Source organism: Camelina sativa, chromosome 10 (genome assembly GCF_000633955.1).
Source record: "Camelina sativa cultivar DH55 chromosome 10, Cs, whole genome shotgun sequence".
Lineage (NCBI taxonomy): Eukaryota > Viridiplantae > Streptophyta > Magnoliopsida > Brassicales > Brassicaceae > Camelina > Camelina sativa.
This window is the reverse complement of record NC_025694.1, coordinates 10,566,564-10,582,519: the sequence shown is the minus strand read 5'-3', so window position 1 is coordinate 10,582,519 and position 15,956 is coordinate 10,566,564. Positions and strand designations below refer to the sequence as shown.

The window sequence follows — 15,956 nt, the reverse complement described above, 5'->3', positions numbered from 1 at the left end:
GGAAAAATTCAAAAGGGAGCACAAGAGAAAGACGAAAAGACGGACCAATTTGGCGTTAATACTCTTGTTTCCAGCTGCAGCCATGATGATCGATCTGATGAGAATCACAGACAGGTCGATACGATAAAATCTTCAGCTCAAAAACTCAGATTGAACAAGATTCAAAAAGTCGGAGACGAAAATAAAAATTGCAAAAGTGGAAACGCGTCGTCGTCAACAACAACCAATCTCCTCCTCCTCCTCTTTGTATTAATAATCCCAAAAAAGCTAATAATTTTTATATATTTTATAAATAATTTACAAAGGGAAACAAATATTACACGGCAAGTAAATATCACACGAAAACTAGGAATATACACATTTTGGAAGAAATACAAATAAAACTAATAATAATCCTTCCTTTTAAGCAACCTTTAATTTACTTGTTACTGTTAATAATAAATAGTATATCATTTGTAATGGGGAAAATTAATATTTTCCAACTATTTTCCTGTGAACTTACACAATATTTTTGTTATGAGTTTATTTTTATTTTTTTAATAATACAATCGAATTATTTCTTCATGTGCATATGCTATATGACAGTTTTGAAGAACATTTCTAATGCGAAACATTTGATAGTGACATATCACATATGACTGTGTTTGTAGAGATTTCTTTGCTTGCATTGCTTAGATATATATTTTCAAGTAACAACAAAATCTTGTTAAGTTTTCCAAGTGATATATATTGAGATTTTAGAGACTTTTAAATTTTGTAGTTTAGATTTTTTCTTAGAAATATTTATCACTAACAATTACTATTGACATGTCTGAAGTTCTGAACACAATGTTGCTAGATACAGCAGCACCCGAAGAATTCGAATATGCATAGAGACTATTAGCGTTAATAATTTTCTGATGTAATTTTTGAGATATTATTAGTGTTTACAATAATGGTTTTTTTTTTTTTTGAACACCAATTTACAGTAAGTGTAAACAGTAGAATAAAAAAAACTATTTGTGCTTTTGAATCTGTAAAAATTCAACACAAGAGCTTTATATTTACATTAAGAAGTAAGAAACCCAAAAAAACAAGATTTATTGTTCTTCAGTGTCTTTTCTCAAGAGTTTTCTTCAATCCCTTCACTATCTTACCAAACCAAATCAAGTTCATGACACTCAATGCAATCGGTACAACGAAAACCAGTAGATAACCGAACGTATGCATCCGTACCACCTGACCCCCCACACACACACACAAAAGAAAATAGATCATTAATTCGTTACCTCTATAATTAACCAACCACTACAACATCCCCAAAAGAAAAAACACCGAGTAATTCCTACTTTTTTCCTAAAGACTAGACTGTTTGTTTGCAAATTGGTTCGGTCTGGAAAGAACCTAAACCGAACGCTTGGTTACCTGATCATAGTGGGTGTAGACATGGTAAAACATGTAGACGAATAGAAGAATTCTTGCTGTCTGCAAACAAAACATGAAGTTGAGAGAACTTGAATCCAAGACATTTTCTGAATTTACAACGAACTGAAAAAGGGTTTTTTAAATAAAAAAAAATCAACTCACCAACCAAGCAAAGAAAATGGCAACTCCATTAATAAGATAAGCTTTTGATCGCTTCAAACCAGCAAAGTCAAGGTACCATCTAAGATTAATCTCGGGTGTAGTCAATTCAGAGATTAAAACCATGTATGTGTAAAGTTGAGCTTCTCCAGAGAAGAGAGAATACGCTACTGCTGTTCCAGACAAGCAGTGATGGAAAATCTGAAGAAAGAAAAGATCAAGATTTATCAAGTAACTGAACCAAATGGAAGAACACAACACATAAAAGCTTACTTAATTGTTGTCTGACTTACATATTCTGATCCTCCTAAAGAAGGGTATAACCAAAAGATCATTGCGAGATCCGCAAGAAAGTAACCAACTGATACCTATGCAAACACACCACAACAAAGTATCAGATAGGTTTATCAATGTAGCACTTATGATGAGAGAAATGAATGAAAAAAAAGGAGATCAAAACGTACTCCTAAACCAAAGTTGGAAAGAGGAGAGCTACGAAACACCATAAGGTTAAAGTCTTGATGGCTTATTTGGTCAGAGAACAAATCAGAGAAGAACACAAAGTAGAATGCCATGAATGAGATAAAGATTGCATGAACTGTAGATATCCCCCTGTCATGTTTACATTACAAGCCAAAGTGATAAGAACCAAAACAAGGCTAAACCAAGGAACCTATATATATTTGTATAATCACCTGTTGTTCCATTCAATTCTCTTTAGTTTTGTGAGAGCTGAGTATGATTTGATATGAATTGAGCTGAATATTTCCGTAACATCATATGCCTATTATCGAAAAAAGAGCCATAAGCTACAATGTTTTTTAAAACAGAACCAAAATAAAATGAAGTGAAGAGATCAAGCAAGAATTACCAATTTGCAGAGAAAGATTCCAGCAAGAACAGAAGTATATGGAAGATATGGATCTGCTAATAAGTAGTGTTCAACAAACTGCTCTGCTTGAGTTTGGTAAGACTTGATCTCCATGATTTGTCTCTCTCTAGTTCTCAATTTCTTCTCTTTTGTGAATGGTTTTATATCTTCCTCTTCAAACTAATAACTTCCCTCAAGCTTCATCATCATCATTACTGAAATACATAGAGAAAGAGACTTCGTTTATATGTCTTTATCTAAAGTCACTCTCACAAACACAATATGAACCAAGAAAATCTGAACCTTTCCTAGGAGTTAGGATTATGCGACATCAAAAAGAAACCATATAAAACTTTATCGGATCTTCGTTATACCCAAAGTAGAAGAAACTTGAAAGACTCTGTTTTTATCAGAGAAAACCCAATTTTGCCAAAACAGACAAAAAGATGGGAGACAGAAGCAATCAACACGTGAACCGCAAAAAGATGCAGAAGAAACGCCAAGAGAATGATAAGGAAGTAAGGACGTTACAGAGGCAATTGAGATTGCAAGTAGAGGACCAAACAAAAAAAAAAAAAGGGTTCTTTCTTCAGAAACTTCGAGAAATTATCCATGTAAAGTAAAAGATCTTTTTACCAAGTTACTTGTGGCGCAAGAGGGTGCAGTAATTAGAAGAAAAAATATAACTCACAAGTTGTTGTTATCTTAAGAATAATCGAGAGATTTAATTAGTGAAAAAATAACGATGATAATAATCAAACTGAGAGTATTAGGGGAGAAAACAAAAGGAGCAGAACAAGATTCTAACCTTGTTTTAGACTTTTAAATCGTGTGTGCAAGAAAACCTAAGGGAGAGAGTTTAGTTAATCAATGGAATAATGTAACTTTTGATATACAAAGCAATAGATTAATATTGTTTTGGTTGTGTATTATAAAAAAGGTGAGGTAGGTGGATTCTAGGAGGAGCCTAGAATTTTCCTTTTGAATTAATTTCCAGAAATTTTGATAATTGGCTTCTACATAATTTGTTTCAAATCTTGAATATAAAAAAGTTACAATAAAAAATGATTAAAATATTTAGAGAATAAGATTAAGCCACATGTTGTTATCTAAAATATCTCAAATAAATATGTACATTGAAGATATTTAAAATAACTACTTTCTTATATTGATAATTATATATTTATATATTTTCCAAATATATATTAATGTTTAAAAAGCATTGCTGCCAAAATGTTTATATTTATATGCATCACCAAATTGAGAAAAACTCTATAATCAATCCGAAACAAATTACAAAAAAAAAATTAAAAAAAATTATATGCATGATGAAATTGTTCCGAGTAAGCCACCAATTTTTACATAAAACCGGTTTTTGCAAAGCTAATTCATTCCTCTGAACACATAAGTACATAACATATGCAACAGATTTCCTTACCAAAAAAACATATGCAACAGATTGAACTTATCTATTTTCTATCATGTTGAATTAAATGCACTTATCAAAAACTATTTTGAGAATTATAAATTTATAATTATGATTAAAAAAATTTTATTGAACGTTTGGTAGGCGTTTTAGCTTGAAGATGATAACCTAACAAATTTAATCATGGACCACAATGAAATTGACTTAAGAAGAAAAAGTTACATGTATTTCGTTTTTGGTTAAACGACTTAAAAGTTACATATTTATGAAAAGAAAAAAAAAGACACAAAACATAAATGTTTGTGAAAAAACCTCACCGTTTCTTTCTGCTTTCAATCTTGTAAACATAATCAAAACAAAAGAAATCACCACTTGGATGGGTTTGAAGTCGTTTTTATGGTTTAATTGATCCATATTGTTTAAAGAATATGTAACGTTCATATTAATAACACGATTTCGTGGGATATATTTATCACTTTTTGACACGTCTAAACTTGACAAGTCTATTAAATTCGGTATTAAGAAGAGAATAATATCTCACGTTTTTAACTGGTTTAAAGGCCAAGTGTTGCTGACACACTTATTGATACCTATGTGACATTTTGAAAACTCTTATACAACATTTTAGAAGGTTCCAGAATGTTAAGGACGTATTCCACAAATTCGAAATTTTAAACTTACGGTCGTTTCTGTATAATTACAAAACTTAAGGGACTTTTTTGTAGTTTCACATAGATCTTAATCCCGAACAAGGTTTTAGCAAAGTAATTGAGATTTGGCTATGAACCCTAAGAATCTTTGGGAAAATGATTGATTCAAGCGCACAATAAGCCTTAATTTCAGGTAAAGGTTCATACTTGGAAGATTAAGCATTACTTGTTTGATAGATGCGTTGAGAATTTTTCGTAGTTCTGCGTTTGATTGTGACTTTCATCTGTTTCTACTTTGTTTTTTAGGTTGCGATGTTATTGTGCAGAGTTCATAAACTGTTGAATATGATTTCACATTTCAACAATTATATAGCTTTATCTCCGGTTCCTCTTCAAAACCAAGGTCAAAGGTCCGACCTTTCTCGTGTTTCGTTTACGATGCGGAGTTTTCAGGTTGAAAGCTGTGTGCGTAAGGATAAATCTGAGTTACAGCAGCACTCGTCTCAGTTACCCACTAGGTTTTTCGTTAATCCAGTTCCAAGGGTTAGTAGGAATCAAGCTCAAGAAGCACTTTTTGACTACTTGCATTATACTAGAAGCTTTACTTTTACTGATGCAGAGCATATAAGCAAGAACTCTCCGTGTTTTATGTCGTCTTTGTTGCCCAAGATTGATGATAACCACAAGGATGTATCCGAAGGGTTGACTAAATTCCTTAGGTACAATCCCATAAACGAGTTTGAGCCGTTTTTCGAGAGTTTGGGTTTGTGTCCTTATGAGTTTGAACCGTTTCTTCCACAGAAGCTAATGTATTTGAGTGATGATGGTATCATGTTTGAGAACTTCCATGCTCTTTGCAACTATGGTATCCCGCGTGGGAAGATTGGCCGTATGTATAAAGAAGCGAGAGAGATTTTTAGATATGAATCTAGTTTGTTGGCGTCGAAACTCAGAGATTATGAAAATTTGGGTCTTAGCAAGGCTACAGTTATCAAGTTAGTTACTAGTTGCCCTTCACTGCTGGTTGGTGGGATTGATGCTGAATTGTCTTCTGTAGTTGATAAGTTGAAAGGGTTACAAGTAGGATGTGATTGGCTTGGTCGGTACTTGTCTGACCGGAAAACATATAGGTGGCGCAGAATTCTGGAGACAATAGAGTTTCTTGATAAAGTGGGATGTAAAGAGGAGAAGTTGAGTAGTCTTTTGAAAACGTATCCAGCTTTGGTGATGGAAGGCTCCGGTAAGAAATTCTATGTTCTGTTTGGTAGGTTGTTTAAAGCGGGGCTTCAAGTGAATGAGATTTATAGGCTATTTATAGACAACCCAGAGATGTTGTCAGACAGATGCGTAAAAAATATTCAGAAGGCGTTGGATTTCTTGATTGCTATTAGAATGGAAACACAGTTTATCACAAAGATTATGCAGAGTCACATGGAGCTTATTGGTTCATGCTCTCTGGAAGCACCTAGAACTGCTTGTCTTAGTTTGAACATTAGACAAGAAGAGCTATGTCAGATCTTAAAGAAAGAGCCTTTGAGATTGTTCAGTTTTGTTTCTGCAACGAAGCAGAGAAAAAGCAAACCTCTTTCGGAAGACTCGAGGAAATACTCAGAGAAGACAGCGTTTTTGTTGAGGCTAGGGTATTTAGAAAACTCGGATGAGATGGTGAAGGCTCTAAAACAGTTTCGAGGGAGGGGAGATCAGCTGCAGGAGAGATTTGATTGCCTTGTGAAAGCCGGTTTAAACCATAATGTGGTTACTGAAATCATCAGGCATGCTCCGATGATACTTAACTTGTCTAAAGATGTCATAGAGAAAAAGATACATTCCTTAACTGAACGTCTTGGCTATCCAATTGAATCCCTGGTAAAGTTCCCGGCATATCTGTGTTATGATATGCAGAGAATACATCACAGATTCTCAATGTACTTATGGTTGAGGGAAAGAGATGCAGCAAAGCCAATGCTGTCACCAAGCACTATTCTCACTTGCGGTGATGCCCGGTTTGTGAAGTATTTTGTCAATGTCCACCCAGAAGGTCCAGCCATTTGGGAAAGTATAAAACAATCATCTACCTAGAGTGAAGTTTATTGGCACTATTTCTTGAATTTAGTACAACTGAAACAGTGAAGGATGTGCTGATGCGACGCTATAGGTGTGAATTGATATTAATGCCAACTAATGAAACAAATGGAAGGGACTGGAGAAGGCATGAAAAGTAGAGATTCATTCCGATGCTTGTGAAAGATCAATAAGTATCTGCGGAGTTACAGATTTGATGCATATCTAGAATGCTAGTTCAAAGCTTACCCTGTACTGCTTGAATTCATTGTAAGTGTTGTGTACACAGTACTGGAGAAGATTTGCAGCCTTTTTGTGTTCCCTCCTAGACCGTTGCAATAGCTTTCCTGTAAACGGATAAACACATCTAACGTTCTTGAAGTAAACAGTACTGATGGTAGTGTGTTACAGTTGTTGCTGAACGCATCTCTTATCTTAGGCAAGTTAGGCTCTTAGCTGACTCAGATGACTGCTTCAGTTCAGGGAAGGAAAGCACATTGTTTAACATTTGAAGATATACTTCATCAACAGGTAGCAGTCATTGTTACTCCAAGAACCAAGAACACTAGTCATTGTTGTAATGCAGTTGAGTACTCCACCAAGACTAAGGAATTTAGAACACCACAAGATCGAGCATATGGTAATATGGCTTGACCATTGTGCATAAATAGACGCAATTTACTCATGTCTGTATGAAGAATCCACTCAGTTTTCAGGTTAATAAGTATGCTACTTCAAGATCCATGAGATTAGCCAATTGCTTTATATGTAGTAACTTTGTAACCGTAGCTATAAAAATGCGCACATGTGTACAATTACCATTTCTATCAGTACCTTAGTTTCACGAATCTGTTCTTAATTCGAACCAATATCTCTGTTGTTAGAATCATGGACAATATTACAGTTTTTCTATCAACTTACAAAATTTTCAAGAGCACAAACAAAAAAAAGTTAAAAAACCTAACTTGGTGCATATTGGTTCTCGACAAGAACTAGTGCAGACACTTTCCTCCTAGGCTTAAGCTTCTTGATACCAATTTTGTCTTGGGGGCAGTTGGTTGTCACAGGGTTGTCATTTGATGCAACACTTGTGCGTTTTCGTCTTTGATTCTTCTCCTTTACATTGTCTTCACTCTCATTTTCTTGTCTACATTCATCTCCTGAGCTCATCCACCTACAATGAGACATACATAATACGTTGTTGATATTTATCTAAGAAACCAGAAGTTCAACTAGAGGAGGAACTTACCGGGCTTCACATTCTGCATCAGAACGGTTCTTGATACCCAATTGATCCCAATTAACTTTGGGAAAAAAAATTCCTAATCATTTCTGGTGTGATTTCAAGATTCTTTATCTCTTCAAGAATGGTGTTTATATCATCTGTACATCCTTCCAAGTCACTGTTAAGTAAAAAGAAGAATAGATCATAAACAGCAGGTATAAAGAGTACTAGGCACCATAATGTGATAGTAGTTTAAAATAAGAAGAGCAAGAAGACAATACCGACATATAATTTCGTTTAATTGTAAAATATAAACCCTAAACTCTAATTTTTTTGTAAACCCAAACCGACATATAATTTTGTTTAATTGTAAAAACTATACTCTAACCACTTTTTTGTAAACCCAAACCGGCGACATATGATTTCGTTTAATTGTAAAATCTTAAACTCTAATCATTATTTTATAAACCTAAACCAACATAATTTCCTTAATTAAAAATCTATAGAATTGGTTTCCTTAACTTGTTTTGTCTTTTTATTTGAATTTTAATTTATTTTATAAATCTAATATGACATGTCAGTTTGTTGTATTTTGATTGGTTAATTAAGAGGGCGTGAATAAGAGTAGTTCACTCCTAGGGGTGAACCCAAAAAATTTTCCTCGTTTATTTATCAAAGGACAATTCTTGACTTATTCACCCTCTCTTAGTTAAAGAAATAAATTATTGATTAAGGAAATAAATTTTGTATATCAATTAATTTTATAATTATTAATTCTGAACATTATACTATAGTTTTAAATTATAACATCTAAACCCAAATCACTTTTTATAAACCCAAATTAAAATATAATTTTCTTTAATTGTAAAATCTAAATCATAAACTCTAACCACTCTTTTGTAAACCCAAACCGATATATAATTTCATTTAATTGTAAAATCTAAATCATAAACTCTAACCACTCTTTTGTAAACCCAAACCGATATATAATTTCATTTAATTGTAAAATCTAAATCATAAACTCTAACCACTCTTTTGTAAACCCAAACCGATATATAATTTCATTTAATTGTAAAATCTAAATCATAAACTCTAACCACTCTTTTGTAAACCCAAACCGATATATAATTTCATTTAATTGTAAAATCTAAATCATAAACTCTAACCACTCTTTTGTAAACCCAAACCGATATATAATTTCATTTAATTGTAAAATCTAAATCATAAACTCTAACCACTCTTTTGTAAACCCAAACCGATATATAATTTCATTTAATTGTAAAATCTAAATCATAAACTCTAACCACTCTTTTGTAAACCCAAACCGATATATAATTTCATTTAATTGTAAAATCTAAATCATAAACTCTAACCACTCTTTTGTAAACCCAAACTGACAGATAATTTTGTTTAATTGTAAAAATTAAACCCTAACCACTTTTTTATAAACCCAAACCTACATATGATTTCATTTAATTGTAAAATCTAAACTCTAATCATTATTTTATAAGCTTAAACTAACATAATTTCCTTAATAAAAAATCTACAGAATTGGTTTCCTTAATTTGTTTTGTCTTTTTATTTTAGTTTTGATTTATTTTATATATATGACATGATATGATATGGTAGTTTGTTGTGTTTTGATTGGTTAATCAAGAAGGATAAATGAGAGTGGTTGAACCCAACAATTTTTCTTTATCAAATAGTCGATTTTCTTCTACTTTGTTTATTTATTTATAGATAATATGGTACATTGTAAATGGCAAAAACTAATCAATAGATTAGGTTTAGTTACTTTCTTTTAGTGAGTATATATATATATATATATTAATCTATTATATCAATTATCTGTTTTTTTTGTTTCTTTTTAGTAAAAGTTCCCTTCTTCACCCGTGAGGAAACCGAAGTCGCATCTAACCTCATTTTATTCCTTTGGGTTTACAGCATCAACATAAAACTCTGAAGCCAATCTTCATCATAAGCATACGGAATTGCATCATAAGTAGAAAACACTACGAAAGAAAGCGATTATTTTCAACTTAGTTTGCGTATCGAAGGCTGAAAGAGAGGAAGACTATATGGAAATCTTCTTGACACATGCTTGATCTATAACTTGTGCGAGATCGGTTTTAAGGAGATCCACATCCACTTATCATCATTTAGACATTAGTAATAGTAACACAAGGAAACGCGAAACGTCTAGCGTTTTCTTATTTTATTTTTAATTATTTATCGTTACATTATTTCTTGGACCACTTAATTAACCTTTGAGTCTTTCATTACACATGCAAGATTCAAACATTACTTAGAAACTGATAGTAAGGTTTGTCGCTGCAGAAGTTGCAGATGCATTTAAGATCACCATCGCATTTCCCACCTTTCGCGCCCTTGTTGGAACGACAGGCATGATAACACAGCGACGGAAAAACCCTAGCCGTACAATAGGTTAAAGGCGAACCGCTGAATTCTTTCAGGCACTGGCTGTCTGGCTACCATCCTGAGCTCCTATCTCAGCTATTTCTGCTCAGATAAATTTAAGCACATATAACGGATTGTTGCTGCTGCGATCACGGAGCTTAAAAATACTTTTATGGAGTGGATCGTATGAACCCCAAATTATAACAAATATGTGAGTAGTAAGTTACAATAATTTACCAGAGACAAACAGGAGGATGAAGTAGATGGCGAATGTAGAAACTGACTTCGTTGACATGCCCATTTTCTCTCTAATTAGTCTCTATTCTCTCTGTTTCACTTTGAATTTGATGTGTATATATATAAATGGACTCATGCTCAGCAGCACTTATTGTCGTCGTATTTATTTTTTTGTCGGTTGTTGTGGAGCCTCGTGACCACAAGTCGTCATTTACCTGTCATCACTATGGCCTTATGCATTATTTTTGTAGTAGACCCAACCAGGACTGTTATTAACTTATTGGTACAAATTAAAGCTTAAAAACTGTTTTCCTCCATGAGACACTTGCTCAAGCTCCTCCAACACCTGGCTAGTTGGCTTTAGAACTGCGATGCATGCTAATAATCCTACTGATTGTTAAAAAAAAGTAACCACTTATATTATATCTAATCTAAGTATTACTTAGTTGCATGTAAAAAGTTACAGAAGGTTAATACAGTGCCATTTCTTTCAAACAAAAGCACCCAATACATGCTTAAGTTAAAGTTTTTTTTTTTTTGCTTCATTTTTGTAAAATTATGTAATAGTACGAATAACACTCGGAGCCAAACAAGGAAAAAAAAATGTCTATGACAGTGTCAGCGACGGTCCTTTCTAGATTTGTAAAATCTAGTATTTCTCGATTTGCAGTAAAATACGTTTTTTCACGTGGTAGCTCCATTATTTGTTTCTTTCAAACCACAAGATTTAGATTTTTATATTTGTTTTCTACCTCTATTATTGTCTGACTGTTTTATAAGGTTCAATATATCTAATTGGTCTTAGTATATAAAGTTGGGTTTTGAAAGTTAGCCATTAACAAGATTTTGACATGTGTCAAGTTATCAATTTAACATTTTGATATGTGTAAATATTTAATAGGAAGAATTTGATTACAACAAAAAAAAATATTTTGTTTTTAAAAAATATTAATAAAGTAAAAAAATAATTATAAAAATTTCAGAATTTAGAAAAAAAAAAACAAAGTTTTTTAAAATAATTATAAGGAGATTATATATATATTTCATAAAATTCGAAATTATAATATTATTTACTTATTTTTAATTTTAAGTGATTAATTAAAAAAAATAGAAAAAAATATTAAGGAAAATATACTTTTAATTATTAATTCTAAATTTTGTACTCACTTCTATATAATCAAAGATCACCTCATATTTAAATAATTTATTCAAAAACATTGCTTTCAACTCTGTTTAATTGAGAATATATTTTAATGGAAAGGTAAATTTTTCTTATTTTCTTAAACCAAAATTTTCTACTACTTTCTTCTTTTTCGGTTGGGAATCGTTTAGATTAATATGTTGACCAAAAAAAAGATTAATATATGAGTCTTATTTTTCTAATACTGTATTTTAAATTTTATTGTAGTATTTTTAGATGTTTATATTTTAATCTTTGAATGATTTGGGATTCATATATTACCATGCTTATAATTTTCTATTGTTTCTTTAATTAACCAAATTAATTTTCTTTCAATTTCTCAACTTTGATTGGTTGGTCATAAACCCTTTTTTTTTTTGCAAACATAATTGTTACCATTATTCATTCAGTCCCAAAGGGAGATAACGAATAGAAGCTCATCAACCTAATGAATTGATAAAATAGGCTAATCAAACACAAGCGTGCGACAAACATAGATAGATAGATTGGAAAAAATAAATCGTTGTTGATAGATCCATAAGAGCTCAAAGACTCTGACATCTTGGTTTGCGGAAATGTTTAAAAGAATTGATTTAGCCACATACGTCACCAAAATGCACTTATTTTTTAAGTCAAGGGTCCTGAGAGAACTTCATGATGGGTGACGTTTCTGGAAGTGATTGTCGAAACTGTGCGAGGGAGGACAAAACAAAAGAAAATATCATTTGTTGATTTTTAAAGTCGGTAATCAAGTTTTTAAAGACTCCTAGACGTAACAAACCGGCCATCGAATATGGGTTGGTCCACAAGCCGAGAATAGATGTAGGGCCCACTTAGGAAGGTGGACCCATAGACTGAAAGTAGGCATGGGCTCACTAAACAATGTGGTGGTTGAAGCGTTACAGAGACAGAGGTTACATCATGGTGTGTCAAAGACACTTCCACGAATACATTGAGAAATTTAGCATTAGTTACTATCAAAAGATTTTGTGACGATTGAAAAAGGTTTTGACTTTTATTGGTCGTCGGAGCAAGCTATTTTGAGATAGCAAAAAGACGTGAACATTTTCTCTCCACACAGGATGAGGGCAGAGCCGAGGTTCTCTCTATGGTGGAGAAGGTTGGACACAAGGTTATCTACCCAATAGAGGAAGGTGGAGGAGGTTGGACGCAAGATTATCTCTCCAAGGGAGGAAGACGGAGCCAAGGTTCTCTCTATGATGGAGGAGGTTGGACGCAAGGTTCTCTCCATAAGGGATGAAGGCGGAGCCGATGTTTTCTCCATGGTGGTCATATATTATTATGATGATACATCATTAATTAATATATTATATAATATATTTTTTATTCAAAATGTTTTTTGAGCCAACTATTTTAGTAATTAAAAAACTATGCAGAAGTGAAAGTAATATACTTGGCTTAATGTGTAATATATTAAAAGAGAAGCATTCTTGAGAAAAAGCTGACGTGTCGTCGCCAGAGAGCTCCGTACATAATTTATTGTTCACCCTTAGTATTTCATAAAATTACATAAAACTGTCACTACCATAAATATATATATATATATATATATATATATATATATATATATATATATTGTTTTTGTTTTCTTTATTAATACATTGATAACCCATAACCCTAATGGTTTTACAAATCCCACAAACCTGGTGGACGAACCCAAAAAAATCCATTTATTTATATGGATTTTAAAACNATCTCTTAACTGTACGTACATCGAAAAGTGAACACATGCTAAAAATGGTTCGAGTTGCTCAGTTGCTTGACAAAACAAAGTTTCCTTGACGAAAAAAACTTAGTAATCTAACTAATATATGTGATAGATGGTATAAATACACACGTCAATACAGTTATAAGAGACTCGAATCCAATGAGATTACACCAAATTGCTTAAATACCATTTTCATCAAAAGAGAACCAAAAAAAAGACATGAACTTTGGGTAGGCCCAAAAAGTTTGTGTGTGGAAATGAAGTTGCTGGAGGGTGATTAGATGACCATTTTGATTTGTTGCCCTCTTTTTTCTTTTTCCTATTCTCTATATATTAAAAGAGAAGCATTCTGGAGAAAAAGTTGATCTGTCGTCGCCAGAGAACTCCGTACCTAATTTATTGTTCACCCTTAGTATTCCATAAAATTACATAAAACTGTCACTACCATATATATATATATATATTTTGTCAATTGCCACTGCTGTTCAATTTATTTATATACACAATATTTTGCTCCTATAAAAACTAAAATTGGCAAATATTATTCAAAAATTGAGAAATATTATCCCCTACATATTTTCAAAATTAAATTAATTTTACTATGTATTGTAATAATAATATAACTATATTATGAGATGTAAAAATATATCTATTTAAAATCATATCTTCAGAAATATAAATAATGTTACCTTTCTAATAATTTTATAAAGCTCTAATGGTGAAAAAATCGAAGATCATTCGAAACTGGTTCAATGTTTATTCTTTTACTAAAAACAATAACAATATTTTCCCAAAAAACATATAATCATTAATTAAAATGTCATGAATATATACTTTAATTTGGATAACTATGTAGTGAAACATTATATATAAATATATAGCTATAGTGTTTTTACAGAAATCTTAAAATATAAAAAATCCAGTCCAATAAAAATGAAAACAAGTAATAATATTATACTAATAGTTGAGATATATAGGGATCTAATGACCAATTAAAATTTATAAAATCCAGTGATATAATACCATAACTAAGACCAATTATATACGGGATCTAATGACCAATTCTATCCCATTTTATTATTTTCCCTTCTCTTACTATATTATTTACATTAGATTGTGATTAGTATAACTAAAAAATATTTCATTCAAAAATTGAAAGAAATCTATACTATTAATTGGGGAATACAATTAAGGGTTAAAAAAAAACATATCAAATATCCATGTTGCCAAACTGACCCAATTTACATATTAAGAAGAAAAACAAGATTAAACAACAGATTTATTATATTTTATGAAATCGTTCAAATTAGTTACATAGTAATCAGGTTATGAGAATTTTGTGTGGGTATATTCATGTATGAAAAAATACGGGACGAGAATTTTGGGAACAAGAATTCAATTAAAACATATGTGGACATACTATTTACTCATATGAATTACAAGAAATGGGGTTTTTTCGGGTCAAGAAAAATTAAATGTTGCAATCAGACATATTAGACGGGTTTGATCGCTTGACAATTATATATTTTTTTTAAATTACTCTGCACGTACGTGAGGGTCCGAACCTAGTACTAGTGTAACTATAAACTACTAGATTTTAACCCGCGGTACACCGCGGGCCGATTTTTTAAATTATATATTTTAAATTAGTTAAAATTAATAAATTATGAAATTTAAGATTAAGTAATGTATATTTTTGTGACATATATATTTTTGTTCTTTGCGTTTATGTATAATGACTTTTAAAGTTTTTTTTTCTTTCAGATTCGATCGGATTATCTACAAATTTATTGCAGGCACGACAACTAAAATAATACCAAGCCCAGTCGGTATCAATTGCGTAGATGGTGCTCATTACTCTTACTTTCCCGACCTGAAATTAGTGATATAGCATTCAAATACCATTCCTTAGGTCGGTCGTTTGATTCATATGTAAATGATATTTTCTAGAAAGAATATATATACCAACCTCAACTGAATCAATAAGTTCCCCAANGCAATAGTTTTCCTTGAATACTGACTGGTGTCTTCTGATGTGACAGCCACAATCTGCAACTTTGGGACAGATTCACGGAAAGCGAGAGACAGACCATCATTTGGAAGGCTGTATGATATAAGATGCAAAGTGTTATATAGGTCGGTAAAAGTTTTATCATATATCAGTTTTATTCTTATGATAGAAGTACATACGATTTGATGAAATTATCAACTTCTATCCAAGCAGGGTTGATATGCACTTGTGATGCATCATAGGAATTAGATAGGTATCTACTACCTGTTACATCTTTGTTCTTAATATTTGATATAAAGACAAATATATTTTCATATATATTTGTTTTATTTAGGAAGATGCAAGCCGAATATTACCTTTGTATGTTTTCACTTTAACAAACCGGAGGATGCAAACCACAATGACACCATTTGATGCATGGCAGCCTCCAAAAACTTTGTCAGCGAATGAGCCCCACAAGGTACACGATAGCCTCTCGTCCCTATCAATAAAAATCAGCTTTTAGTTCATGTTTTTTTGAATAGAGGCTTAGAATTAGGCAGATTAATGTAACCTTTCGTCCCGCATCTCAAACACGAGTTTATG

General features: G+C 32.0%; 3 protein-coding genes and 2 long non-coding RNA genes across 8 annotated transcripts in view; 2 read left to right on the top strand and 3 right to left on the bottom strand.

Annotated features, from left to right (window-relative positions):
• LOC104718349 (ras-related protein RABF2b) overlaps positions 1-262 on the bottom strand; it is a 2,922-nt gene extending 2,660 nt beyond the window's left edge. For both annotated transcript variants that reach the window (XM_010436076.2, XM_010436077.2), the window contains exon 1: positions 46-262. In XM_010436076.2, the coding sequence (XP_010434378.1) occupies positions 46-84 (39 nt within the window). In that variant the 5' untranslated portion in view covers positions 85-262. The remainder of the gene's footprint in view (positions 1-45) is intronic.
• LOC104718348 (transmembrane protein 56-like) lies at positions 886-3,341 on the bottom strand. Of its 3 annotated transcripts, none has more exons than XM_010436073.2 (8): positions 3,243-3,341; positions 2,435-2,649; positions 2,259-2,347; positions 2,028-2,175; positions 1,857-1,931; positions 1,567-1,764; positions 1,405-1,464; positions 886-1,218 (listed from the first exon to the last, which is right to left on the bottom strand). In XM_010436073.2, exons 2-8 carry the CDS (start codon positions 2,546-2,548, stop codon positions 1,090-1,092), a joined length of 813 nt encoding a protein of 270 aa, XP_010434375.1. In that variant the 5' UTR covers positions 2,549-2,649; positions 3,243-3,341; the 3' UTR covers positions 886-1,089. The 3 variants fall into 3 exon arrangements, with proteins under 3 accessions (XP_010434375.1, XP_010434374.1, XP_010434376.1); XM_010436072.2 differs by lacking the exon at positions 3,243-3,341 and adding an exon at positions 2,738-3,028; XM_010436074.2 differs by lacking the exon at positions 3,243-3,341 and adding an exon at positions 2,809-3,028.
• Positions 4,610-7,440, top strand: LOC104718346 (transcription termination factor MTEF18, mitochondrial-like). Its single transcript, XM_010436071.1, has 2 exons — positions 4,610-4,703; positions 4,817-7,440. The coding sequence occupies exon 2, from the start codon at positions 4,823-4,825 to the stop codon at positions 6,587-6,589; it is 1,767 nt and encodes a 588-aa protein (XP_010434373.1). The 5' UTR covers positions 4,610-4,703; positions 4,817-4,822; the 3' UTR covers positions 6,590-7,440.
• On the bottom strand, positions 10,094-10,544 carry LOC104718345. The gene is made up of 2 exons (XR_756367.2): positions 10,452-10,544; positions 10,094-10,316 (listed from the first exon to the last, which is right to left on the bottom strand). It is a non-coding gene; the product is annotated as an uncharacterized LOC104718345 (long non-coding RNA).
• LOC104718344 lies at positions 15,155-15,825 on the top strand. Its single transcript, XR_756366.2, has 4 exons — positions 15,155-15,272; positions 15,427-15,500; positions 15,585-15,624; positions 15,706-15,825. It is a non-coding gene; the product is annotated as an uncharacterized LOC104718344 (long non-coding RNA).